The sequence below is a fragment of the Natrix helvetica genome (genome assembly GCF_964273705.1).
Source record: "Natrix helvetica genome assembly, chromosome: Z".
Lineage (NCBI taxonomy): Eukaryota > Metazoa > Chordata > Lepidosauria > Squamata > Natricidae > Natrix > Natrix helvetica.
Genome location: NC_138554.1, coordinates 59,462,078 through 59,485,151, shown reverse-complemented (window position 1 = coordinate 59,485,151; position 23,074 = coordinate 59,462,078). Strand labels below are relative to the sequence as shown.

The 23,074-nt window shown below is 41.1% G+C and overlaps 1 protein-coding gene across 2 annotated transcripts in view; it reads right to left on the bottom strand.

Moving 5' to 3' along the window:
* Positions 1-4,308: 4,308 nt before the first annotated feature.
* SULT1B1 (sulfotransferase family 1B member 1) overlaps positions 4,309-23,074 on the bottom strand; it is a 50,274-nt gene continuing 31,508 nt past the window's right edge. Inside the window, exons 1-8 of one of the 2 annotated variants that reach the window (XM_081971036.1) lie at positions 21,276-21,329; positions 18,788-18,934; positions 18,519-18,647; positions 15,936-16,033; positions 13,002-13,128; positions 7,020-7,117; positions 5,307-5,487; positions 4,309-5,115 (exon numbers count right to left, since the gene is read on the bottom strand). In XM_081971036.1, coding sequence (XP_081827162.1) covers positions 5,003-5,115; positions 5,307-5,487; positions 7,020-7,117; positions 13,002-13,128; positions 15,936-16,033; positions 18,519-18,647; positions 18,788-18,932 — 891 coding nt within the window. In that variant the 5' untranslated portion in view covers positions 18,933-18,934; positions 21,276-21,329 and the 3' untranslated portion in view covers positions 4,309-5,002. Of the gene's footprint in view, positions 5,116-5,306; positions 5,488-7,019; positions 7,118-13,001; positions 13,129-15,935; positions 16,034-18,518; positions 18,648-18,787; positions 18,935-21,275; positions 21,330-23,074 lie in introns of those variants that run through there. The other variant, XM_081971037.1, reaches the window with a different exon arrangement.

Below are 23,074 nucleotides of genomic sequence, written 5' to 3'. Positions count from 1 at the left end.
GAAACTGCTTTGATTACTGGGGAAGATGCACCCGGCGTTTCATAGTAGCCTCTTAAAACCCTTAAAAATCGGATCCACTCTGAGACCACTACACCAGGAGCCCCCGGCCCCTGTGGTCATAGGGGGCCAAACTCATTATGAAGTTCAACGAGTCCTTGATTCAAGGTGGCACAGGAGACAACTCCAATACTTAATCAAGTGGAAGGGCTACCCCTTATCAGAGGCATCTTGGGTAAAAAGTCGGAATATCCAGGCTGATCAACTTATAGCAAAATTCCATGCAGAAAATCCAGGCAAACCTGGGGAAGAACGCATCCCTAAGTTGTACACCTGTACTCTAATTGCTTTGTTTAACACCAGTCACTTTTGGGAAGTGAGGGGAACTGGATGTCAACTTGTAAAGTGTTGTCATGACTATTATCAGGTTGGCATTCGAGGAAGGATTCCATGCATACCTTCGGCCAGAGTTGGATCTCATATTTCTACAACCTAGTTCGTGAATATGATCTATGACACATGACAGAAGGGAGGAGGTAGAGGAGTAAAGTTCAAACGCAATTAAGCAGAAGCTGTTTTGGCTCCGCAGGAGTACACACCAGAATGTTGATCCTAATAAATGAATGGATTTCTTTTGAACTTTGTCTCGAGGCTCGTAAATTAATTAGGTCATCTTCTGGGAACTTCACACCGAGCTCAGGAGGGCAGCCTGTGACTCTCCCGAGCTCTGTGTTCACTGGCAGAGGCACTGCTGGCTTGTCCTTTGCTGTTTTCAGAGCGGCCCCGGAGCCAGATGTAAGCACCCTGCAGGTTGGATCTGGGCCCCGGGCCTTGAGTTTGACATCCCTGACTTACAGTATGTTCAATATGATATCATAAAAAGCATTGGCTTTGTGTTTACTTTGACTTGGAACGTCCATATGAGCTGTTGTAATCTAATCCACTGACAGCCCTTGTATCCTCTGTTGTTTTATCAGTGATTGGAGCAAAAATTTGAATACTTGTAATATTAGTTGTTTCATGTGGAGTAATTAAAATGCTATACAAGCCATTATTGTGCAGAAGCCATCTTATTAGAGAGTGTAAAATACAACAGGAACAGGAAATGCATCGCAGGAACAATAGAGATGAATCCTCTTCTCACCACTTTCTGGCATGTTCAGCATTTGACTGCTGTCAGGTATACTGACTCGCTCAGGACTGTCACTAATATTTGTCTGTGGTATCAACACTATGCATTCCCTATTGTCAGTGGCTAAGTGTAGCACGGTAATACCAGGTGATTCTGGCCCATCCACTGGATATGAAGAATCAGGCTACTCAGCCACATGCAAATCCATACAATTGCAACGATAGAGAGTTCCCTCAATGTCCAATGAGCTGACGTAGCAGCTGATTTGTAACATTGTCTACTTGATTGACTTTGGCAAAGGAGGTTTGTTCCTGTTGCAACAAACAAGCCGTACAATGCTCGAGCTGTCCTCCAGGTGTCACCTGATCTGATGTAGCCCTGATCATATATCACTGATAAACATTTCATATCCTGGCTTATAGACAATGTTGAGGTTGTAATGCTACAAGATAAGCATCATGCTCTAAAAACACTTGGGAACAAAAGGGGCTTCTTGAATATGGTTATTAACGGCTTGTGATCAGTTTCAGCTGTAATTGTATCCCAGCCATAAAGATGATGGAAATGCAGGCAAATACAATACTTAAACATTCCTTTTAGATTTGAGCATGATTTAACTCAACAGATGAAAGAGCCCTCGACCCTTATGCAATGGCTGACCTTTTCAATAGGCAACATCCTAGGCCACTTCTGACATCCTATTTTATGTGGCGTAATTAAAATGTATACACGCCATTGTTGTGCTACAACAACTACACTAGAGAGGAATGATAAAGTTGCATATAAGGTATACATAACACTTGGAACATTATTGAATTGTTTTATTTAATTATTGATTGTATTGTCAAATACTGCTCATTCTTATGACTTTCTCAATAGAAATACTATTCGATTTTCAAGTTCTGGACTGTGGCAGTATAATCTTTTGTCCAATTCTAGTCAATTTCAATTTGTTAATACCAAAGATGCCAATGTATACATAGACCACTTATTTCATTTTCTGCTGTATCAACCTTTCCCTGGTTTATGCTTATGGTCCATGTTTCCACTGCAATTGTCTTTCAAGCTTCAGGTTTTCTTTTTCCTGCATAGCATCAGCAACAAGAGGTTTTAATTTAGCTTTGCCATAAACACCATTAATATGCTTAAAGATCCTCAGCGGGGTGTGGAGTGCCATCTAGCCTGAGAGACCCATTATCCATCACTATCTCATCAATGACTTTATATTGATTATCATGCAGTTTTCCTGGTAAATATAGGAATTGCTCTCTCCCACACAGTATGAAATAATTCCTTTGCTACTGTCATTCAAGCGGTCATCCACCTCCAACATCCTTTTATATCATTGCTTTAGCTGGACTTCTTGGGTGATCATAACCGATCTTGCTGGAACAACAGTATATCACAGAAGTGAGTACACCCCCTCACATTTTGTAAATATTTAAGTATATCTTTTAATGTGACAAATGAAAGAAAGGACACTTGGCTACAATGTAAAATAGTGAGTATACAGCTTGTATAACAGTGCAAATGTGCTGTCCCCTCAAAATAACACAACACATAGCCACTAATGTTTAAACTGCTGGCAACAAACCCCTAATATTGTAAATTGGAGATGGCTCTGCAAAAGCGGAGATGGCAACCATGGCAAAGATCAAATAACTGATAGACTAGCTCCCTGGGACATCTTTGGAGAGCTCAGGAGATGACCCATATGTGCTCCCGATGTCTACTCATAAGGAGACTGCAGCACAATGGTTTTCTATTGGTTTGAGTACTAGATGACAGAATCAGCTGTCTTGTTGCAACTGTAGTGGAGACTTTAAGGACAAAAGTTTTCCAAATCTCACTTTCTAATTTTCAGAAATGTTCGGTTAATTATTTTAAAACTACTAGGATGATGGGTTTGAAAAGACTTAGGCAGATGATTTAAAAGAAAATTTAACTAAAAGCTTAAGAATTTGAAAAAAATAACAAAAAGCTAAAATAATTTTTTGATCTGAGTAAGTTATAAATGGATTGCAAATGGGAATTCTGACTCTTATAAAAATTTGAAATTAACTAGAAAAATTAATAAGTTTTCATTTGCTTACCCTAGCAATTTCAAGTCATAACAAAAAGTAATGATGATTTCAGAAATTGAACACTAGAGGGCACTAAAGATTTTAAGCAGAAGGAAAAAATACAAGTCTGGTATTAGTTAATAAGTGGAATTTACAGAATGATATGATATATAATACCAGAAATGTTCAAGGAGATCTCTGAAGAATGGAGCCAGCACTTATTAAATCAACACTGGAGTAATGATTTGTGCATCTATTGATACACTATGTCTAAAAATGTTAATGAATGATTAACAGATCTGGAACACATTTTATCTGATAAGATTACAAATGACAAGAGAAGAGAGCGGTTTGGAAAAGGAGGTTTTACTAGATAATCAAAAGAAAGTGGGTAAAGTTTTAAACATTAAAAAGAGAAATAAAAATGATAAACCAACAAAATGACTTGGAAAAAATGTTTTCTTATTGGATTTACAAAAGAAGTTTGTTAAAACCTTGAAGAAATCTGTGTGATTGGATAAAATAGAATTGAAGAGAAATCAAACTCTTTAACAATATTTCATTGAATTAAAGCTAGAAGTAGAAATGATAGAAAATATTTGTAGCTCTGGTGGTAGATGTGGTTGCTGTGTAGCTTCCAAACATTTCATCATCAGGCGAAGTGACATCCTCAGCAGTACTTTCCCAACTGAAGTCCTGCTGAGGATGTCACCTGGCCTGGTGATGAAATTTCTTAAGCTAAATAGCAAGCTCAGATAACAAACCACCACCAATGGCATTAGAAGTAATAGGAATGAATGTAAAGTTAGTTTACCTGGTCAAAGTTAAAGGAAGATACGTTGTTGCAATGTTCTGGCAACCCTTTATGGGTTTTTTGCTGAAAAGACTAAAAAGTTGATGTTTTCTGGCTCTTCCTATCTTCCATCCATCCATCCATCCATCTATCCCTTATAGATAAGGAATGGGATAGGGAATGAAGAGATGTCTTTAAAAGGGTGAAGAGTTATTAAATTTATTTATATTTATTGAGATGAAAATTGGAAATCATTTATATATGTTTTCTTTATTATATTCTCCATCTTCTTTTTCTTTGTTTTCATTTTTCTTGTATTTTTATTCTTGTCTCTTTTTTTCTAAAAAGAGTTTCGTTTGTATTAGTTTTTATTTATTTTAATCAGAATTCTTAATAAAAGGTTATTTGTGCGGGAGTAAGATCAAATACCACAATTTGAAGGTTAAAATGGAAATAAAATTATGCTTGATTGTTTTTCCTTAAAATTCCTAGAGAAATATATTTTATACATTACTTGTGCCTAATATTGTATGGAATATCTTCTCTGTATTTCAAAAATATTAATGTTTAATTCACAATTCATGTTTAGTTGTAGGGTTTTTTTTGTCCCAATATTTTCAATTTATAGCAGCCAATGGGACCAACGCTTTAATTTGGAAATATAGCAGTAGAGGCTAATGAATCTTTTCACTTCCTGCAGTTTTTTACCTATTTGTTTTTCTCCAATGTGCTTTTAAAAACAGCAAAAAAATGATGTGCTTCTATGGAGATATATTAAAACATGACTATGACCTAAGTTACTGCCAATAAGAACCCAAACCCAGAAAAGTCACAAAAACCTCTTGTTCTTTTGGTCTGGAACCGTTTGCCAAATTCATGTACATATTTTCTGCAACCTGCCAAATCAGAATCTGCTCCTTTAAAATCAAGTACTTGCAAGAATTCAAAACATATTGAATGACATATTCTATATGGAACTGCATAAAAGTAGCAGCTCTGCTACGGCTCATGGGAGCCTCAGATCTCAGTTCGGAATTGCAGTGTTGTATCTGCCATTGTCTTCTTATAGTTCTCATCAAATGCCTCGTTCTGAGCCACTGTAAAGTGATTCTTCCAATCTCCAGCAATTCCTAAAATGCAAATAATAAAAATCAAACACGTATAGAGAATGAAGCATACGCTGTATTTAGTGAAATATTGCCTCTGTTCCAACATTATCAGCTGAAAATGAGTTATAAAAGAATAACAATTCTCTAAAAAATGACTTACGTTTGTGTTTAGAAATTAAGGAAATGATCAGAGAGGTCATGCAACCTCTTACCCTTGCGCATGAACGGAGAGATACTATGATCCATTACAGCAGCTGGAGCCATTCTATAGTTTGTCATAGGATTGTCCTTCATCACATCAAAAGATGTATGATAAACAATATTATCTATAACTGATTCATCAAGATTCTTTCCCAAGAAATGTATGATTTTCTTAATCTCATTCTTTGGATCCTAAGGAAAATCATATTAAAGTCATATTCCTTTTGATACACATTACCTTTCATAAAGTTTTGCTGCACACATGAAAGTTCTTAGAGGATAAAATAAACATACAGGAAATGTTTGACTTACAATTTGGACAGGAATCTGCTGTTAACTCAGGTGCTTGGCTCCCTCTCATTTCTGGGGGCTGGATGAATGAGAGCCTGCTGAATTATTTCAGTTCTGTGCCTGCTTGGATTTCAGCAATCCAAGTGATCACAAAACTGAAATCCTTAGATATGCAGCTCTTTCAACTTACAACAGTTCATTTAGTGACTATTCAAAGTTACAACGGCATTGAAAAAAGTGACTTATGACCATTTTTCATACTTATGACCATTGCAGCATCCCCATAGTCGCAAGATTAAAAGTCAGATACTTGGCAATTGACTCATATTTATGACAGTTGCAGTGTCCCATAGTCATGTGATCCGCTTTTGCGACCTCCTGACAAGCAAAGTCAATGGGGAAGTCAGATTCACTTAACAAATGTGTTACTAGCTTAACAAACGCAATGCTTCACTTAACCATTATGGCAAGAAAAGTCATAAAATGAGGCAAACTCACTTAACAAATGTTTCACTTAGCAACATAAATTTTGAGCTCAATTGTGGTCATAACTCGACTACCTATATTTCAGCTCTGAGACCGCTTGGATTGCCAAAATCTAAGCAGGATCCTTTAACAGGCAATTCTTTCAGCCAGCCTCAAGGCAAGAGGGAGTCCTTCTGGAAGGTGTAAGCAACTAACAACTTTTCTGGCCAGCTTTCCCTGTGACCTACTTGCAGGAGCCAGCACAGAAGATTGGAAATGGTAATCACATGCTTGCAGGGTATTTGGCAACTGGTCTTAAGTAGAAACAGGTTCACAAGCATCCAGATTGCATGACTATGGTGGGATGAGGGTGGAATGTTTTGTGACAGAAGTGCTTACAGGTTGCAAAGCAACTTTTCTGAGGCCTTTTTTTTATTTGAACCATTGTTAAGCAAATGGTTATAATTAAAATACTACCTATAATCCTTTGTATTGCACTAAAGACCTCCAAGGTCCCTTCCAACTCTACTATTGTATTGTATTGTATTGTATTGTAAAGAGTCCCAATATCTGACTCAAAAAAAAGTTTCTTAAAATATTACACATAAAAGTTAAACTATTTTTCTTCTACACCATTTCTGCCCTAATATCCTATATGAGGTCCATATGGCCCTGACCCTACTGGGCTTCAGGAAGCATTGGGAATTGGCTCTAAGCCTTATGTATAGTTCTGGTAAGCAATAGCAATGGTTCAATAATCTGATTCCTCCCAGCATGGTTGCTTTTTAAAAAGTTTTCAAATTGTTTTAACTCTCTGTAAGATGCCCAGAGTTATCAATAAGTGGGCTACATTGATTAAATAAATAAATCCATCCTTACCACCCAGTTGTATGGTCGGTGAGATGCATATGCATTTAATAAATAAATAAATAAATGCTAAAATATTTGAAAGGTACTTATTCTATTACCTCTTTCATGTCTTCATAAAATAAGTACAATATGGAGTGATCATTTCTCTTATTCCACCAGCTTTTTACATGATTGTACCAGGAGCCAAAGATCATTGCTTATAAAAAAAAGAGAGAGCGAAGCAGTTATAAGTTTAAGGATTTCATTGGAGCTATGAAATCAGTGTTTTAAATCACCCCGCAGGCACAAGCACACTAGAAATATTTAGGCAACTCACATGAGTCTTAGCCTCAATTCCATCTGGAATTTGCCCAGAATAATGTGGCCTATATGAGACAATATGCATAACGAACTTTAAATTTTTCTAAATTGTAAATGTTTATAGTAATCTCACATTTATTTTACCCTGCAAGTACAGCTGATAGTGGGGTATCAACTATTAAGCAGACTAAGTACGTGCTGAGGGCACCAGGCCCAAGGGGGCACCACAAAGTTGAGAAAGCAAAAAAAAAAAAACAACCCCAAGATTTGAACAATATGTACAAAGGATGGAGGCACCAGAATTTATCAGTGCTTAGGGCACCAGGGAGCCTTAATCCGCCACTGCTTACACTGATTTATAGTAGTATTGTTGCCATACACCTATTTATGTCAGCTTTCGGGAGAAAGATGCTATTACAATTTGGCCAAATTAGGCTTTCTAGCAATATATGGGTGACAGTCTGTGGCTACATCAAAACTTAAGGAAAACCCTGGCTACCAAGGGTCTGGTTGTGAAAATAAAGTAAAACTGTATTGAAGTTCACTGTATGTTGGAACATTCTGGTTTAGCTTTATTTATATGGATAACAATAGGCTGAATCTAATTACTATATCTGACAGATTGGTATACTGATTAAAATCATCAGGCTACAAACCAGAAGGCTATGTCTTGCCTTAAGCATGAAGTTAGCCGGCCAACCATTCTCTCTTAGCCCTAAGAAAACAATGCTAAATCACTTGCATATATTGACTCTAGGAGTCAAGACTAACTTGTAAGCACAACTTCCATCCTTGTAAACAACAATATAGGAATATTGTCAAATTGGATATATAGACAGAGTACATTTTTAAATTTTGGCACTAACACTGCTTTGTCCCAGCTGCACAGTTAAAAAAAAGAAGTACAAAGAACTATGAAATATTGGTTGGGCTATAACACTTGTTTTTTCAATAATAAACGCTACTGTTCAATGTCAATGTTCAAGCAATATCTTATTATAATAAAGTATGTCTCAATTTATGACACTCTAGGACAGATATTGGCATAGACAGATGTGCATGAAACCATATAAATTTTTCCCCAGAATTCAACTTTGGATGAAAAGGGTATAATGAACATAATGAGACTTTAATCTCCTTTACTGTTCTTGAGTATTTTAGCCACTATTAGACATACAGTGTTACAAGATATATAAACATAACTCAAGTGATTGATGTCCTACCTGAAAAGGAGACATTTTCCAAGGTTGATAGAGACAGCAACCATCCATGCATGGGTTATACTCATATACTAACTAATAGGACTGAGCCTGATATCTTTAAGGTACACCTTCTCCTGCAGCTATACCCAGCTTTGTGACTCAGTATACTCAAAGGACTAAACGTGTGAATCAATCTCTCCTTCAATTTCTTCTAGTTTAATTGGATAAAATTTTCTAAAATTCTGTAAATTATCCTTTCTATTGCAGATTAGGCTGATCTTTCTCAAACAGCTTTATTTTATCCCCTGAGGCTTCTACAGGTATGAGGAACTGCTGCGTGGTGCCGGCCAGCACAGCGTGGTTCTGGAGCAGCCCACAGACATCGGATCAAGGCTCCGGACCTCTGCGAGTTTAAATTTGCCCAAGGGGGGCACAGCGGAGAAGGCAGGGAAGGCAGCAATTGTTCCCAGCATAGGCACAAAAGCCTTGGAAGTCTCATCGGAGGCGCGAAGGGGGCGGCCGCCATTTTGAGATCACAAGGTGGCCACCATTTTAGATTACTAAGAGATCTCCATTTTGGAACCATTGGGCCCAGGCATGCTCTCTGAGCAAGAGGGCCCCCCCCTTAGTCTCCCCCCCTCTCTGCTTCTCACCCGGTGGCCTTGGAGAAAGAATAAGATCCAACAGTGCTATGCTTCACCCTTTAGCAGCAGGCCAGGCCCGGGAGGGCATACACCTCAAACTTCCCCAGCAAGCCTCAGTCTAGAACAGGCCCTAGAGTGCTTAATGCAGCCAACCCCCACCTCCTTTGGCTAATCTCAAAACTAGATGCGGGTTTGTTTGGTGAGGATGGAAGCAGGGATGGAACATTCTTCCCCCTTATTCGAAGATTCCCCTGAGGGTACCTCTGGAGTCAGATCTACCAGACAGAGGCACAATCCACCAGCAAAGAAGGGGGGGGGGAAATCCAAGGGGAAGTCCAAAGCGTCCAAGAAGGATGAGGACAGGCTCCAATTGGCCCTTCTGTCATCAAAAATGACTGCCAGGACAACCTTCCCATTGGCGGCCAATTGGCCTTCTTTGCCGACCGGTGGGAGGTGGTCACAATGGATGCCTGGGTTAGGGAGAAGATGAAACATGACCTCTCCCTATAATTTTTCTCCTACCCCCGAGATGTTTCCTCCTCTGTCCCATCTCACGGAACTAGGAAAAGAGATGCCTCATGGTCCAGGCCATCCAGCACCTGCTGGACATCCAGGCTATTCAACTGGTCCTGGAGGATCAGTGGGAACAGGGGTTTTACTCCCTTCTGTTCAACCCTTTGGCCTTTCCTCAGCTCTGAGGGTATTTATCAAGGTCCTGTCGGAACTCACGGCCCATCTGCGAGCTCATCTGATCAGGATCTTGTGTTACCTGGATGACATCCTGTTGTTGTCCAGGTCCCCCGGCCAAACTACATGGGACCTAGAGGTGATACTCCAGACCCTGAGGGAGTATGGCTTCTCCATCAACCTGGAGGAAAGCCATCTGATCCTAATCCACTTGGCTGCTCCATTTAGGAGCAGTAATAAACAAAGTTCAAGGCAGGGTCTATCTATCCAGGGAATGCCAGGTCAGTCTATTGAATCTAGTCCAGCAGGCCAGAGAGCACCATTGAGCAGCTGATTGTCTTCTCTCAACTCCAGGGCAAGATGGTGTCTTGCTTTTCCATAGTCCCATGAGCCAGACTCCACAGCAGGCCTCTTTAATGGCTCCTGCTGCCACGCATAAAAGATGACACCAATTGCTCAACCAGGTCAATTCACATTCCCCCAGAAGTTCTAAAGTCCCTAGCATGGTGGGACTCTCCTGTCCTAAAACAGGGATCATGTCAAATTGTAAAGCGTTTCCATGACTATTATCAAGTTGACATTGAAGGGAAGGAGAATTCCATGCATACCTTCAGCCAGAGTTGGACCTCATATTTCTACAGCAGGCGTGTGAGGTGCGAAAGTTCATAGCCTGCTGCAGCAACTCATTGGTGGATGTGATTTATGACACAGACTGAGGGGAGGGGAGACACGGGTAAAGTTCAGACACCATTAAACAGAAATCAAATTTGGCTCCGCAGCAGAAGAAAATGCCAAACTTTTGCTCCTAATAAATGACTGGATTTCTTTTGAACTTTGTCGTGAAGCTCGTAATTTACTTAGGGCATCTTTTGAAAACTTCACAGATCATTATTCCAAGACCTCCCCCCATGGGTAACAATCACCACTGATGCCAGCCTGTCTGGGTGGGGTGCACACCTGAGGTCGGAGATGGCCTAGGGCCTTTGGTCTCAGTCGGAGTGGCACCACACCATCAATTGATTGGAATTTCGAGCAATACAACTGGGCCTCCTTCATCTGTAGGATGCAGTTGTCAACAGACATGTCCTGGTCCTCATGGACAATATCTCAACCAAGGCCCATGTCAACCGCCAAGGGGGGACACGCTCCAAGCACCTGATGCAGGAAGCCATGTGCCCGGATCGCTGGGCATACACGAACCTCCTCTCACTCTGGCCAAACAGGTCTCCAGCAAGGCCAACACAACAGCTGATTGGCTCAGCCAGACTCACCTGGATCAGTAGGAATGGTCTCTCCATCCACATTTTTTCCAGGCGCTGGTCAGCCACTTCAGCTCGCCCATGGTTGACATCTTCACCACCAGGGCCAACAGAAAGGTCCCACAATTCTTTGCAAGTTATGCGACTCCGGGGGCAGAGGGAGTAGATGCACTTCGATGTCCTTGGCCTGAAGGCCTTCTTTATGCCTTCCCTCCCCTTTCCCTCATTCAGCGGGTCATTCAGAAAATGTTGGAGGAGCAGGCAAAATTGATTCTCTTAGCGCCCTTTTGGCCATGCCACCCCTGGTTCACAGATCTCAAGGCTCTCTCAGTGGCTCCCCCATGGTGTCTCCTAACTCAATCCAGGTCTCTGACACAAGGGTCTTTCTCTCATCCGGATCCCCAGTGGATCAAGATGACCGCCTGGAGGCTGAGTAGCGCACCATGACCTCTAAAGCTCTGTCTCCACAGTCATCGGAACCATCCAGGCGAAATTCTACCAATCGTATATACAACGCCACTGGAAAGCCTTCTGTCATTGGTGCCACCTCAGGGCCATCCTTCCATCTCAGGCCCTTATGCCGCATAACTTGGAGTTCCTCCAAGGGAGTCTGGATTCTGGGCTGGCACCCGATGCATTCAGGAGACAGGTGGCGGCTCTTTCTTCAGTCCTATGCTGCGGGGCCACCTTGTCGTTGGCGCACAACCCCCTCTTCAAGAGGTTTCTGAGGGGTGCCACCAACCTTTGCCCACCTGTGGTGCATTGTTTTCCAACCTGCGATCTCCTCATGGTGCTCCAAGCGCTCATGGAACACCCTCCAAGCCTCTAAGACAGGCATCACTATGTTACCTGTCATTTAAGGTGGTCTTTTTGATAGCCACCACTTTGGTCAGGAGAGTGTCAGATTTGGCAGCCCTGTCCATCAGACAGGACTTATGTATTTTTCATACAGATAGAGTGGCCCTGAGACTCGACCCGTCGTTCATTCCAAAGGTGAACTCCATTTTTCATCACTCTCAAGAACTGGTATTACCAAATTTCTGCCCAGACCCGACTCACCCCAGGGAACGCAAGTGGCACACTCTTGATGTGCGTAGAGTTCTACATATCTACATCTGCAGAACCTCACCTTTTCAGTGTACAGAGGTGTTGTTTACCATATTCGATCCAGAGTCATTAGGGCGCAAAGCATTATCATCAATGCTGGGGCGCTGGATCCAGGCATGTATCACAGACGTTTACACCTTACAATCACAAGTTCCTCCGGCACAGATCAGTGCTCATTCTACTCAAAGGGCAACAATGTCTGCAGCCTGGGCCACCTAGGCCTCTTTGGAGGAGGTGTACAGAGCTGTCACATAGTCTTCACCTTCTCCCCTTATTCGGCATTACAAAATTGATCAGTATGCATCGATCCAGGTTACTTTTGGAAGGCGGGTGTTACAACGGGTTGCGGAGATTTGGCTTCATCCGGCCCAGTCATCATTCCACCCATAATCAGGGAACAGCTTTGGTATGTCCCATGCATGGATGCTGTCTCCACCAACCTTGGAGAATGGGCATTGGCTTACCTGACACACCCTTTCTCTGGACAGGTGGAGACAGCATCCAGCCCCACCCTGAAGTTTCTTTTTATTTGCCTGGTCCAGCATCAGTGGGAGAGATTGCCTCATACGATTTAGTTTTCACACGTCAGCCTGCTATCATATTCGTCTTCGTGAAAAAGATGGATATAGCTGCAGGAGAAGGTGTGTCTTAAAGATATCAGATTCAGTCCTATTGGTTAGTGTATGAGTATAACTCATGCATGGATGCTGTCTCCACCTGTCCAGTGAAAGGGCGTCTCAAGTAAGCCAACACCCATTTTCTTTTTTTCTTTTTTTTATTAAAAAATACAAACATTCTGTTCATAATCTGACATGGGTTTTTCTTCAGTAAGTGAGCAGCAAACTCACTCAGTCTTGTCACCTTGTTTCCTAAAAACTTACTTCTTCCTATCATGAATTTCTCCAGGTAGTCACTCCAAGAGCCAGGATCTGGATGTAGCTTATTCATCAAGTCAAAGTGATAAAAGGAGACAGCAACATCCTTTGCATTGCGAGCCATATAGATAATCTTCATTGGAGCAAAGAAAAAAATACATATAATGTATAAATTCTATTCTGAGACAAATTAACAAATTAACATCTTGAGTGAGGGCTAATCCCATTCTGTCTTTGTTCAGACCTTGCTGCAGGGAATTTTTGCCTATGAATATAGCTGTCTATCCCTTTATCTCTTTATTTATTTATTTATTTATTTTTATTTATTAGACTTGTTAGCTGCTCCCTCTCCACGAAGGGACTTGGGGCAGCGTACAATAAATAAATCACATGTTACACGATTAGACATTACACGGTTAGACATTACACGAAGGAGATATAAAATCACAACAATTGTTACAATACATAAAACAACAATAATAATAAGGTTAAAAATTAAAATACCCCGATTTAAAATTTTAAAATGTAAAAAGTATAAAATTGCCAGGAGGATTGGAGATAGAACTATAGTTGAGCCAGGCCAGCTAGTTGGAAAAGGTGGGTCTTGAGTTTTGTACGGAAGGAGCGGAGGTCGGTAGTAATCCTAATGTCGGGAGGGAGGTCATTCCAGAGGGCTGGGCCCATCACAGAGAAGGCCCTGCTCCTGGGCGCCGCCCTTTGGCACTGCTTAGTGGACGGCACCCGGAGGAGTCCCTCTCTGTGAGAGCGGATTGGTCGTAGGGATGTATGGGGCAGGATGCGATCCCGCAAGTAACTAGGTCCTGTGCCATGGAGCGCTTTAAAGATGGTGATCAGCACCTTGAAACGCACCCGATAGACCACAGGGAGCCAGTGCAGCTCGCGCAGGAGAGGTGTTATATGGGAGTATCTCGTACTCCCCATAATCACCCGCGCGGCCGCATTCTGGACCAGCTGTAGTCTTCGGGTGCATCTCAAGGGAAGCCCCATGTAGAGAGCATTGCAGTAGTCCAGGTGGGACGTCACCAGTGCATGAGTGACTGTGCGTAGGGCATCCCGGTCCAATAGGGGGCGCAATTGGCGCACCAGGCGAACCTGGTGGAACGCCCCCCTCGCCACGGCTGCCACATGGTCATCCATAGACAGCCGGCATCTAGGAGGACGCCCAAATTGCGCGCCCGCTCCATGGGGGCCAGTTGCTCGCCCCCAATGGCCAGCGATGGGATCCACTGGTTGAACCGGGGGGCCGGAAGCCACAGCCACTCCGTCTTGGAGGGGTTGAGCTTAAGTCTGTTGTCACCCATCCATTAAGTGGTAACATCTGCTGTGAGCTATTAAGGAAGGTGAGGGCTGTTTTCTCCCTCTAAGAAAACATTTCTCCATTTCTCATCCAAGGAGATATATTCTTTTTAATATTTCTCAAAATATTTCATTCTTCTAGGCAGTGGTGAGTTCTGGATCCTGTTGCAACCGGTACAGTGCAACAGGGCTGGGCATCCACCACATGAACGTGCACAGCATGCGCACATGCGTACATACTGCCCGCAACTCTCTGCAATGCCTCTGAGACACTCCAGCTGCTCGGTGGAGTTGAACCGGGGGGTTCATACGCAGGTATGAAGTTGAACCGGGGGGTATCATACGTAGGTGCTGTATGCTCCATGTGCAAAAACCCTGAACAGCTCAAATACTGGTAAGGATAGCGGGCGGACAGGTGGCCCTCCGGAGCACCGTACCGGAACAGCACCTGGTGCTCCTAGCAAGCACCGATATGCCCATACCGGGGCGTACCGCCTGCAACCCACCACTGCTTCTGGAGGGATGAGTACTAACTACAATTGGTGCCATGTTACTATGCCATATTATCATGAGAGCAAACTATAACAAATTGGAAGGAGGATCCACTTATTATCAATGAGCAATCATGTAGCTTGGCTACTCTGAAGCAATGCAAGAGACTCCTCTTGCTTTTTCAAGAGGCAACTGGGCTTTCTGGAAACCAAGAAAGTCCAATTGCCTCTTGAAAAAAGCACATTTGGGATATCCATAACCTGGATGACTAAAGGATCCCCATAGACAAGAGACTCCTATGCTCAGTGAATTTACAAAACAGGAAAAGCAATCCTTATATCCATTTGCACTGCTTAAAGATATCAGCTGGTCTCACTCACCTCACAAGATATCCTAAGGTAATCATCCAGATTTAAGAAAAAATCACATGCCCCCAGAAAGGCAGTAAAAAAATCAGACAGAATGCCAAGCTTGCATCCTGCCTCTCAGCCATTTCTTCTATGGCTATGCCAACCCTTCTGTGAATAGCTTTTCAAGCCTAGGGATAAAAGTACCACAAAAAACTCAGGCGAGTCGGTGGGGACTTCGGAGAAGTTCAGCTACAGACAGAAAGTCTGGTGTACTGCCAAGAACCAAGAGGCAGTTTCTGAAAACACTTAAAGCAGCAGGGGCGGCAATTAATATAAGGATTAGGGTAGAAATACATGCACACTAGAATCTTTCCTTCCTGTTTCCTTGCAGGATTAGCCTTGTAAAGTAGGAAATGATTTCTTCCAACAATCAGTTCTTTGAACTGCTCTGAAAATTAACATACAGTTTGGGAGACCCGGCAGGAGTCCACCACTGCCTCTGATGGAGGAATCTGTAATTTTAGCAAGACTTCCCACAAAGAACAAAATGACTTGAAGAGTTGAAGAATCAAATGACCTAGTGTACGGATTGGCATCTGACATCCTCCAAACGACGTTTATTCTTGGAGAGCTACACTCATAAAAAAGATGTGAGTAATTAGCAAGTCTGATGACAGTGTTTGAGGGAAATTTACTTCTAAAGGGTTTGGGTTGTTTTGGATTACAAGCACTCTGCCAGCCAGACCCTTTCACAATGTATCCTGCTGACAAATGTATTTACCTTGCAACCTTTGTCCCAGAAAGACTTGGGAAGTAGGTTTACTGGAAGGTGGGTCTTCACCATGCGAGGAGAGGGCATATGAGTTAACTGTTCTGTGCCTTACAAGCAAAACAATGAAATGGTAAAGAATATCATATAGACATTGTCGGTATAGAAAATAATTGGAAATGCAGGAGGCACCCATTAAACTGATTACATTCAGTATGGGGGGGGGGAGGGGGTGTCTTCAAGTCAGTTTTGACTCCTGGAACTATTTAGTACTTATTTAGGTGATTTTAAAAAGGCTAAAAGATCACTGATAAACACTGAAAAAATATAATGTGACTAAAAAGGTTAATGATTATTGATTTTTCATCCTCATCATTTAGTTCCTTCCGCATAAAGCACATAGGACTGTAAGCTTCTTCTAATGAAGCCTATCTGTGGCAGCATTTTCAGCATCTTCCCAATATCCATTGTTATTGATTTTTACAAAACTGAAAACTGAACTCTACAAATCCACCTAAGCAGCAGTCTTTGAATATCTTCATGTTTACTGTTGGATAGCCTTTAATAAAAGCAATATTTAAGACCACTTTCCTTCCAGTTTTAGGAACCTTTTTTTCAAATTGATCCACAGACATTCCTAATTCATTGTATTCAGTGTTGCCTGATGTTTTCCAACTACTGGAGAATTTGTGGGAAACTTATATATCTGTAGGTATATATGGATAAACTCCACTCCAAACAAGTTAACAAGTTCTGGAGCAGTCTTGTGAGCAGTGGAGGATATAAACTACTTGTACACTATTCATTCTTCTATGTTTGTCAAAGAAAACAAGTGTCTACTTCAGGGTGGCACAAATATGTAGTCTGCCATGCATCTTGTACCCCTCTCCCTAAGCATTTCTGAAAAAGTCAGTAAATTCACTGTTGCCGCTGGCACCAAAAGATACACTGCCAAACATCTTCCACATCTTTCAGGCCCACTGTTGCCAGTTCAATTGACCTAGTGACCTGTGAGGGTTTTAAATTTATCAGTGTGGACCTTTCTCCTCTAAGTATGCAGTGCTGCTCTGCATTATTGATCTGGATCTTTTCTAGTGTCTTTAAAGTACACATGAATAAATAGGATCAGGCTTCCGGTAGATGTCACAGCGAGAATGGCTGGAAAATAGCGGGCTCTATTGAGCCCCATAAAATCCAGCTAGTAACCACTGTAGGGAGACCCTATGGGGTCATAACCACCTTGTGGGGGCAGTGAAGGAAAGAGAGGCACTTCGCTGACCACGAGGAACTTGCAATATCCTCGTTAGGTCTGAAGCAAGCTCTCCCGAATGGCAGCAAGGACAATGGCTATTTTTGGCAGTCACAAAACTTGGACAATCGGGACAACAAGATTTGTGCTGGAGTGGTTTCTGGACAGAGCATTGAAACTGGGTGAGATAATTATCAACTTTTATTATAAAGACCTGATTTAAGTACAAGAATTTTAAAAGATAACTTCCAAGCCCAGGGATTGGTTCCTGCTGGCATTACTACTGGTTCAGTGCCTGAAAATTTTTGCTATTTTGTCTATTTGTATTTTTAAACCCCTGGATTTATTGGCTAATCAGCTGTTTTTAACAGACTGTTCAATATTGGTTTTGGGAATAAGAGAGCCATCTACTGGAAGAAAAGTACTACAGCACTATAGCCGCAGCATACTCAGTGAAAGTGAACTTATTACATATAAAATCTAATACACAGAATAAAAGTAATAACATCTAGAAGACGACCTGATCTTGACTTTATGTTAGAAGATGACTTGGATAATTTGAGAATATTTAATGATATTTTTTTCCCTCCTGAAGATTTTTAAAAGGAACTAATTTGCAAATAACTAAACTTTATTAAAATTGGCTATTGGATTATGGATTCGAAAGATTTGAGGAATCTAGTGGATTAACTTGGATTTTGACTATTAATGTTATCCAACAGAACATTCTACAAGACAAAAGGTGATAGAATAAAAGAGAAAAGAAGGAAAGTTAAATAAGACTTTAAAATTTGGACAATTGGGAAGATATATAATCGAAAAACTATAAGACTATAAACTTTAAAGATCATAAATTTAGGGGTCTTGGAAGTATAATTATGGGATTGATGAAATTTTAAAATATTGAGACATTGGAACTATAGAAATATACTGAGTCATTTTTATTAAATTGTTATAAAATGGGTTTACAGGGGATGCTAGAGGCATGAGGCATATGAAGAAATATTCTTGATGTTAAAAAGTATGTGTGAATCTCTGAAGAACAATAAGGAGACAAGAGGATTGTTTAAAGACCCCCCACCAAGGTTGTAGAGGGATGGCAGCTCCGATCATGCTTTAAGCCCAAAACAACAGCCTGAAGATGGCGAGATTTTTATAACTAAAAATAAGATTACGATCAGTAGATGGAAATTTAGAATTAGGTAATTTAATTGTATTATCAATATTAATAGTGCGTTAAAGTATATTGTGAATATAAAATGTTATGGATTAGAAATAGTGTGAATTTTGAGATACACTCAATGCAAATAAAACATGTTTTTTAAAAAATTAGGATCAAAGCTTACCAGCTGGCATCTTCCCTGGGACAACAAATTCTAACATAGGCACTTTATTGAAAATAGCATCTCTTTTGCATTTATCAGCATCACCGTTATTCAGAATCATATCCACAATTTCACTTAACCACGTTGTGCCTGGAAACAAAGAGCCCATTAGGTTTGTCAGAAGTTATATTGAAATCTGCATTCCAAGAAAAAAAAAACTTCATAAAATGAAGGCATCATAAAAAGGTGACAAATCATCAGGCTGTCCTTTTCCAATACTGAAAACTCACCAGATTTGGGATATGTGGCTATCACAATATCATCTGGCCTACTCTGGAAATTTTCAATTCTATCCCAGTCAAAGGAGAATGCATAGACCATAGGAATGCCATAGACCATCTGGCAGTCCTGACGAAGGTAATCTTTGGTATCCATCTCTGGAGAAATGTCAAGCAATAAAGTCAGAACAAATAAAAGAAACATATGCAAGAGTTCCCATACCTTATCAAATATTTTGCTAAATAAGTTGGGAAGCTTATTTTAATCAATTTAGATGTTGACCATCATGCCAAATAAAAGACTAATTTTACATTTTCTTTTTCTGACTAGATATTTTAAGGGTATCTTCTTACCAACATTTCATTTTAGAGCTTTTAAAAACACCTTTTATATTCCATTCCATATTTATTTTTAAAAATGACCACCAATATTGTTAAATAAACTCTGGACAGTAATTGTATAATTAGAAGTCCACCTTGCACTATATTATGCTGGAAATATTACTTTAATGTCCAAAAGAGATGCTGCCAACACGTTCAAAGATAACTTTCTCTTGCAACACTCATCTGACTTCTTTATTTAAAGATTCTTTCAATTTAAAAACAGTTGAAGGAAAAAGTAAATAGTATCGAGCTTGGCATATAAACCCTACCTGGCATTCTTGAAAATAAAAATTATGATTGGGATAGTATAAATTACACTTGAGGTTGGTTCATTTATCAGTGTCTTCTGATAAATGTTTGCACCTAGTGTTTGCCCTTATGGAACTTACAAGGTATCATTCTGTGAGACCATCTATGACAGGCATGTCCAAAGTCCGGCCCGCGGGCCATTTGCAGCCCGGGGGGCGGTTTAATACGGCCCTCTAACAGCCCTCCCTGCTCTGTGTAAATGCAGCCCTCCCACGGCCCTCCCTTCTGATTGAGGGTGGCATGCTTGTAACCAGCGGTGGGATTCCCCCGGTTTGGAGCGGTTTGCCCTAACAGGTAGCTCTGATGATTGGCGTTCACTCCCACAATCAAGTGGGGCCGCCCGCTCACCCCTGCGCTTTACCTACTTTTATCTTCTCAACTGAGTCATGTAGCAAAGTGCACGCTCAGCAAACCGGTTGTTAAACCGGTAGGATCCCACCGCTGCTTACAACATTTGAATTACATCCACCAGAATATACCAAACAACCTTTTAGAGAAAAGCAAGGACCTGCAGTGAGTAGTCTAGTTATTAATGATGTGCCCAGGATAATCCAGCTGAAATCCCAGCAGAAAAACCTTGCCAGGGAAATTTCACAGAATTGTGTAGGCAGATGCCAGAAGTCAAGATTTTTGGGAGAGGGGGCGGTCTAAAAATCTAAGAAATAAATAAATAAATAAATAAATAAATAAGAAATAAGATTGTGTTTGCAAGTGGAAAGCTTTACATTGGCTTTGCTCACCCGTTACCTTAAACTACAAATCAGCCAATCATACTTTAGCCAATGTGCTATGCAAAGTCCCTGATTGTTAATTTACAGTTTAATACTTCATCTCCATAAAGTCAATTTAACTAAACAGACTATGGTTAAGTTCACCATCATCTTTTTAACAGACGCTAATGGCCATGTTTTCGAAAACAGCGTTGTAGCTGAAAATTATTAATTAATGCAAAGTCTTTGAAGCAGAAAACCTTGCAAGTTTAATATATATTTGTTTAGTAAATAGAAATAAATTGCAGTTTCACATAATTACAATTTTTTGCTTAAGAGTGAATAATTTTTGAAGTTGATCACTATTCTACCACAAATAAAATTGAACTGAGCATGTATTTCAGTATTCTTTGTTCTATATGACAACCTAGGTAAGATCATTACATGTTTGTTGGTTTTTGACTCAGATTGTTGAACCCACGATTATGTCTTGTTCCATAAATCATAATTTAAACATTCAAAACAATGTGTAAACCCTTTAAAGTGATTTAAATAAACCAGGAAGTGAGGTTAGACTCCCATGTCAAGAAGACTCTCTTCTATATCAATTCAGAGGCTGGATCCCCTAAAGTTTAGCCTAAACCCTATTTTAAACCGCTCACAGCTGATTGGATTCCAAAATTGATCAAAAAATGCAGTTTACAAACCAAATAGCAAGATTCACATGTTAGGCAAGCCATAAAATGTTAATTTTGGGTGCAGTTTGCTTTAGCATATTGCCTGAGGATAGCCACAAATCCCACTCTTCCATCAAGGTGATAGCCCCATCCACCACAAATCACTCTTTAAAAATTGCAGCAAAAATAATTTCAAACCGCCCCACATTACATTATACCACAGAGTTCTTATATGAGGATATAAATCTTGACAGCTGATTTTTTCCCTGCTTTCTGAAATGAGTGGGGAGGGGAGTATCATTATTTTCTGCTCTCAAATCATGAAAGAAGCCTGAAGATTTGACTAAGAGTTGGTAAACACAGGCCCAAAGTTTCTGAAAGCCATGTCACTTACACTGAGAATTAGAAATAAAGCCTTACCTTTAACTTTGTAGCCAAAACGGACAGCCTACAATAAGGCAGTGTGATTCCCTTTCCAGGGCTTTTTAATTCTGGAGGGTTTTAACTAGTCAGAGGCCTTGAGAAACATAGCCAAGGAAACCAAAGGTCGCTATTGCCTAATCTCTGTATGCAAAATAGGTGGAGCTGGGAAGGCTGAGAGGAGTAGAACTGAATGATTTGTTTTTTCTTCTAGAAGAAGAAAATATTAAGAGGGTTCAAAAACAGGGAACAGATATGGTTTGGTGCCTTCAGTTGCTGAGTCCTGTTTTATTTTTCTGTCCAGTCATTTCCAAAAGATTCCTTTTTCCCCACGTTGTTGCTGTTAGTCGTGAAGTCGTATCCGACCCATTGTGACCCCATGGAAAATCTTCCTCCAGGCCTTCCTGTCCTTGCCATCCTCTGGAGTCTATTTAAGATCACGCCAACTGCTTCAGTGACTCCATCCAGCCACCTCATTCTCTGCCACCCCTTTCAATCTTTCCCAGCATTAGGCTCTTCTCCAGTGACTTCTTCTCATTAGGTGGCCAAAATATTTGAGTTTCATCTTCAGGATCTGGCCTTCTAAAGAGCAGTCAGGGATGATGTCCTCTAGGGCTGGCTGTTTTGATCGCCTTGCAGAACTTTAGAACTTTAGACGCTGGCAAAGCAAATGAGTTTCCATATTCTGGTGCGGTGCTTTGAGAACACAATAAAGGAAAAGATTGTCTTTTCAGTAGCCAGAATATATTTAATTGAACAGAGAGGTGCCTTTTGATCTGTCCCGTGCTCTTCAGCACTGGTACTGTAGGCACAAAATTAAAATTGCATGAACCCAAATGTGCTGGGAAATGTGACTTGGATTCTGCAAGGGTGGTTGCACCAGTGGAAGATCACAGAAAAGGCACTCAGGGAACATACTGCAATATAGATTCACCAGTTTAGCAGATTACCTCAGCTGCTTGATCAACCTATTGTTTATATTCTTTTCTGTTTTTTTCCTGAAACAAGATGTTCAGAACACAAACACTGATCTCATGTTTCACTTTTCCGTTTGTACCTGATGATAGAAGTGCACCACCTCTGTAAATAAGATGGCATGAAATTGTTTAGTGCTAATGGGATAAGTGGTGCTGAGTATTCTGTTTCCAAATCAGGAGACAGCAATTTCCTGAGGTTTTCCACAGTAGCTAAATGGAGGAAGAATCTGCTCTTTTCTGACTATTGCAAGCTATATAGAATCATGTTTTGAATTTTAACCTGATCACTTAGAGAAGTCCCAGATAAGCAACCTGCAACTGTGTCTTCCATGATCTTTGCATAAAACCTTTGATGTTTCTACTGATGCTGCTATCTCTAGGCTCTTGATTATCCAATCATGTGGCAGAGAGTTGAATATCCTTTTGTACTTAATCTAGAACTGCACTGTTTGTTGTATGGCATATACATGGACTCAATATATATCAGTGACGTGCGGTGAGGGTTATGGCTGGGGAGGCTGGTGACGTCATCAGGAAGGCGGGGAATGGGACCACGTGTCCAGACCACGTGTGCAGACCACGTGGTCTCGTTCTCCGCCTTCCTGAGTGAACATTAAGGGGACCGCGGCGTAGCATTACTTCCTCCACCGGCACCAGTCCCTTTCACCCCGCTCAAGCCTTGCCGCCTGCAGCCACCGCCTGCAGCCACCGCCCGCCCTCGCTGCTCCTTTCGTTGCTTGCCCGCCCACCTCTAAGGCATGCCAAAGCCTCCTTCGTCCCCCCCAGCGCGCGCCCTTTTTATTTCCCACGACACCCCCCCCC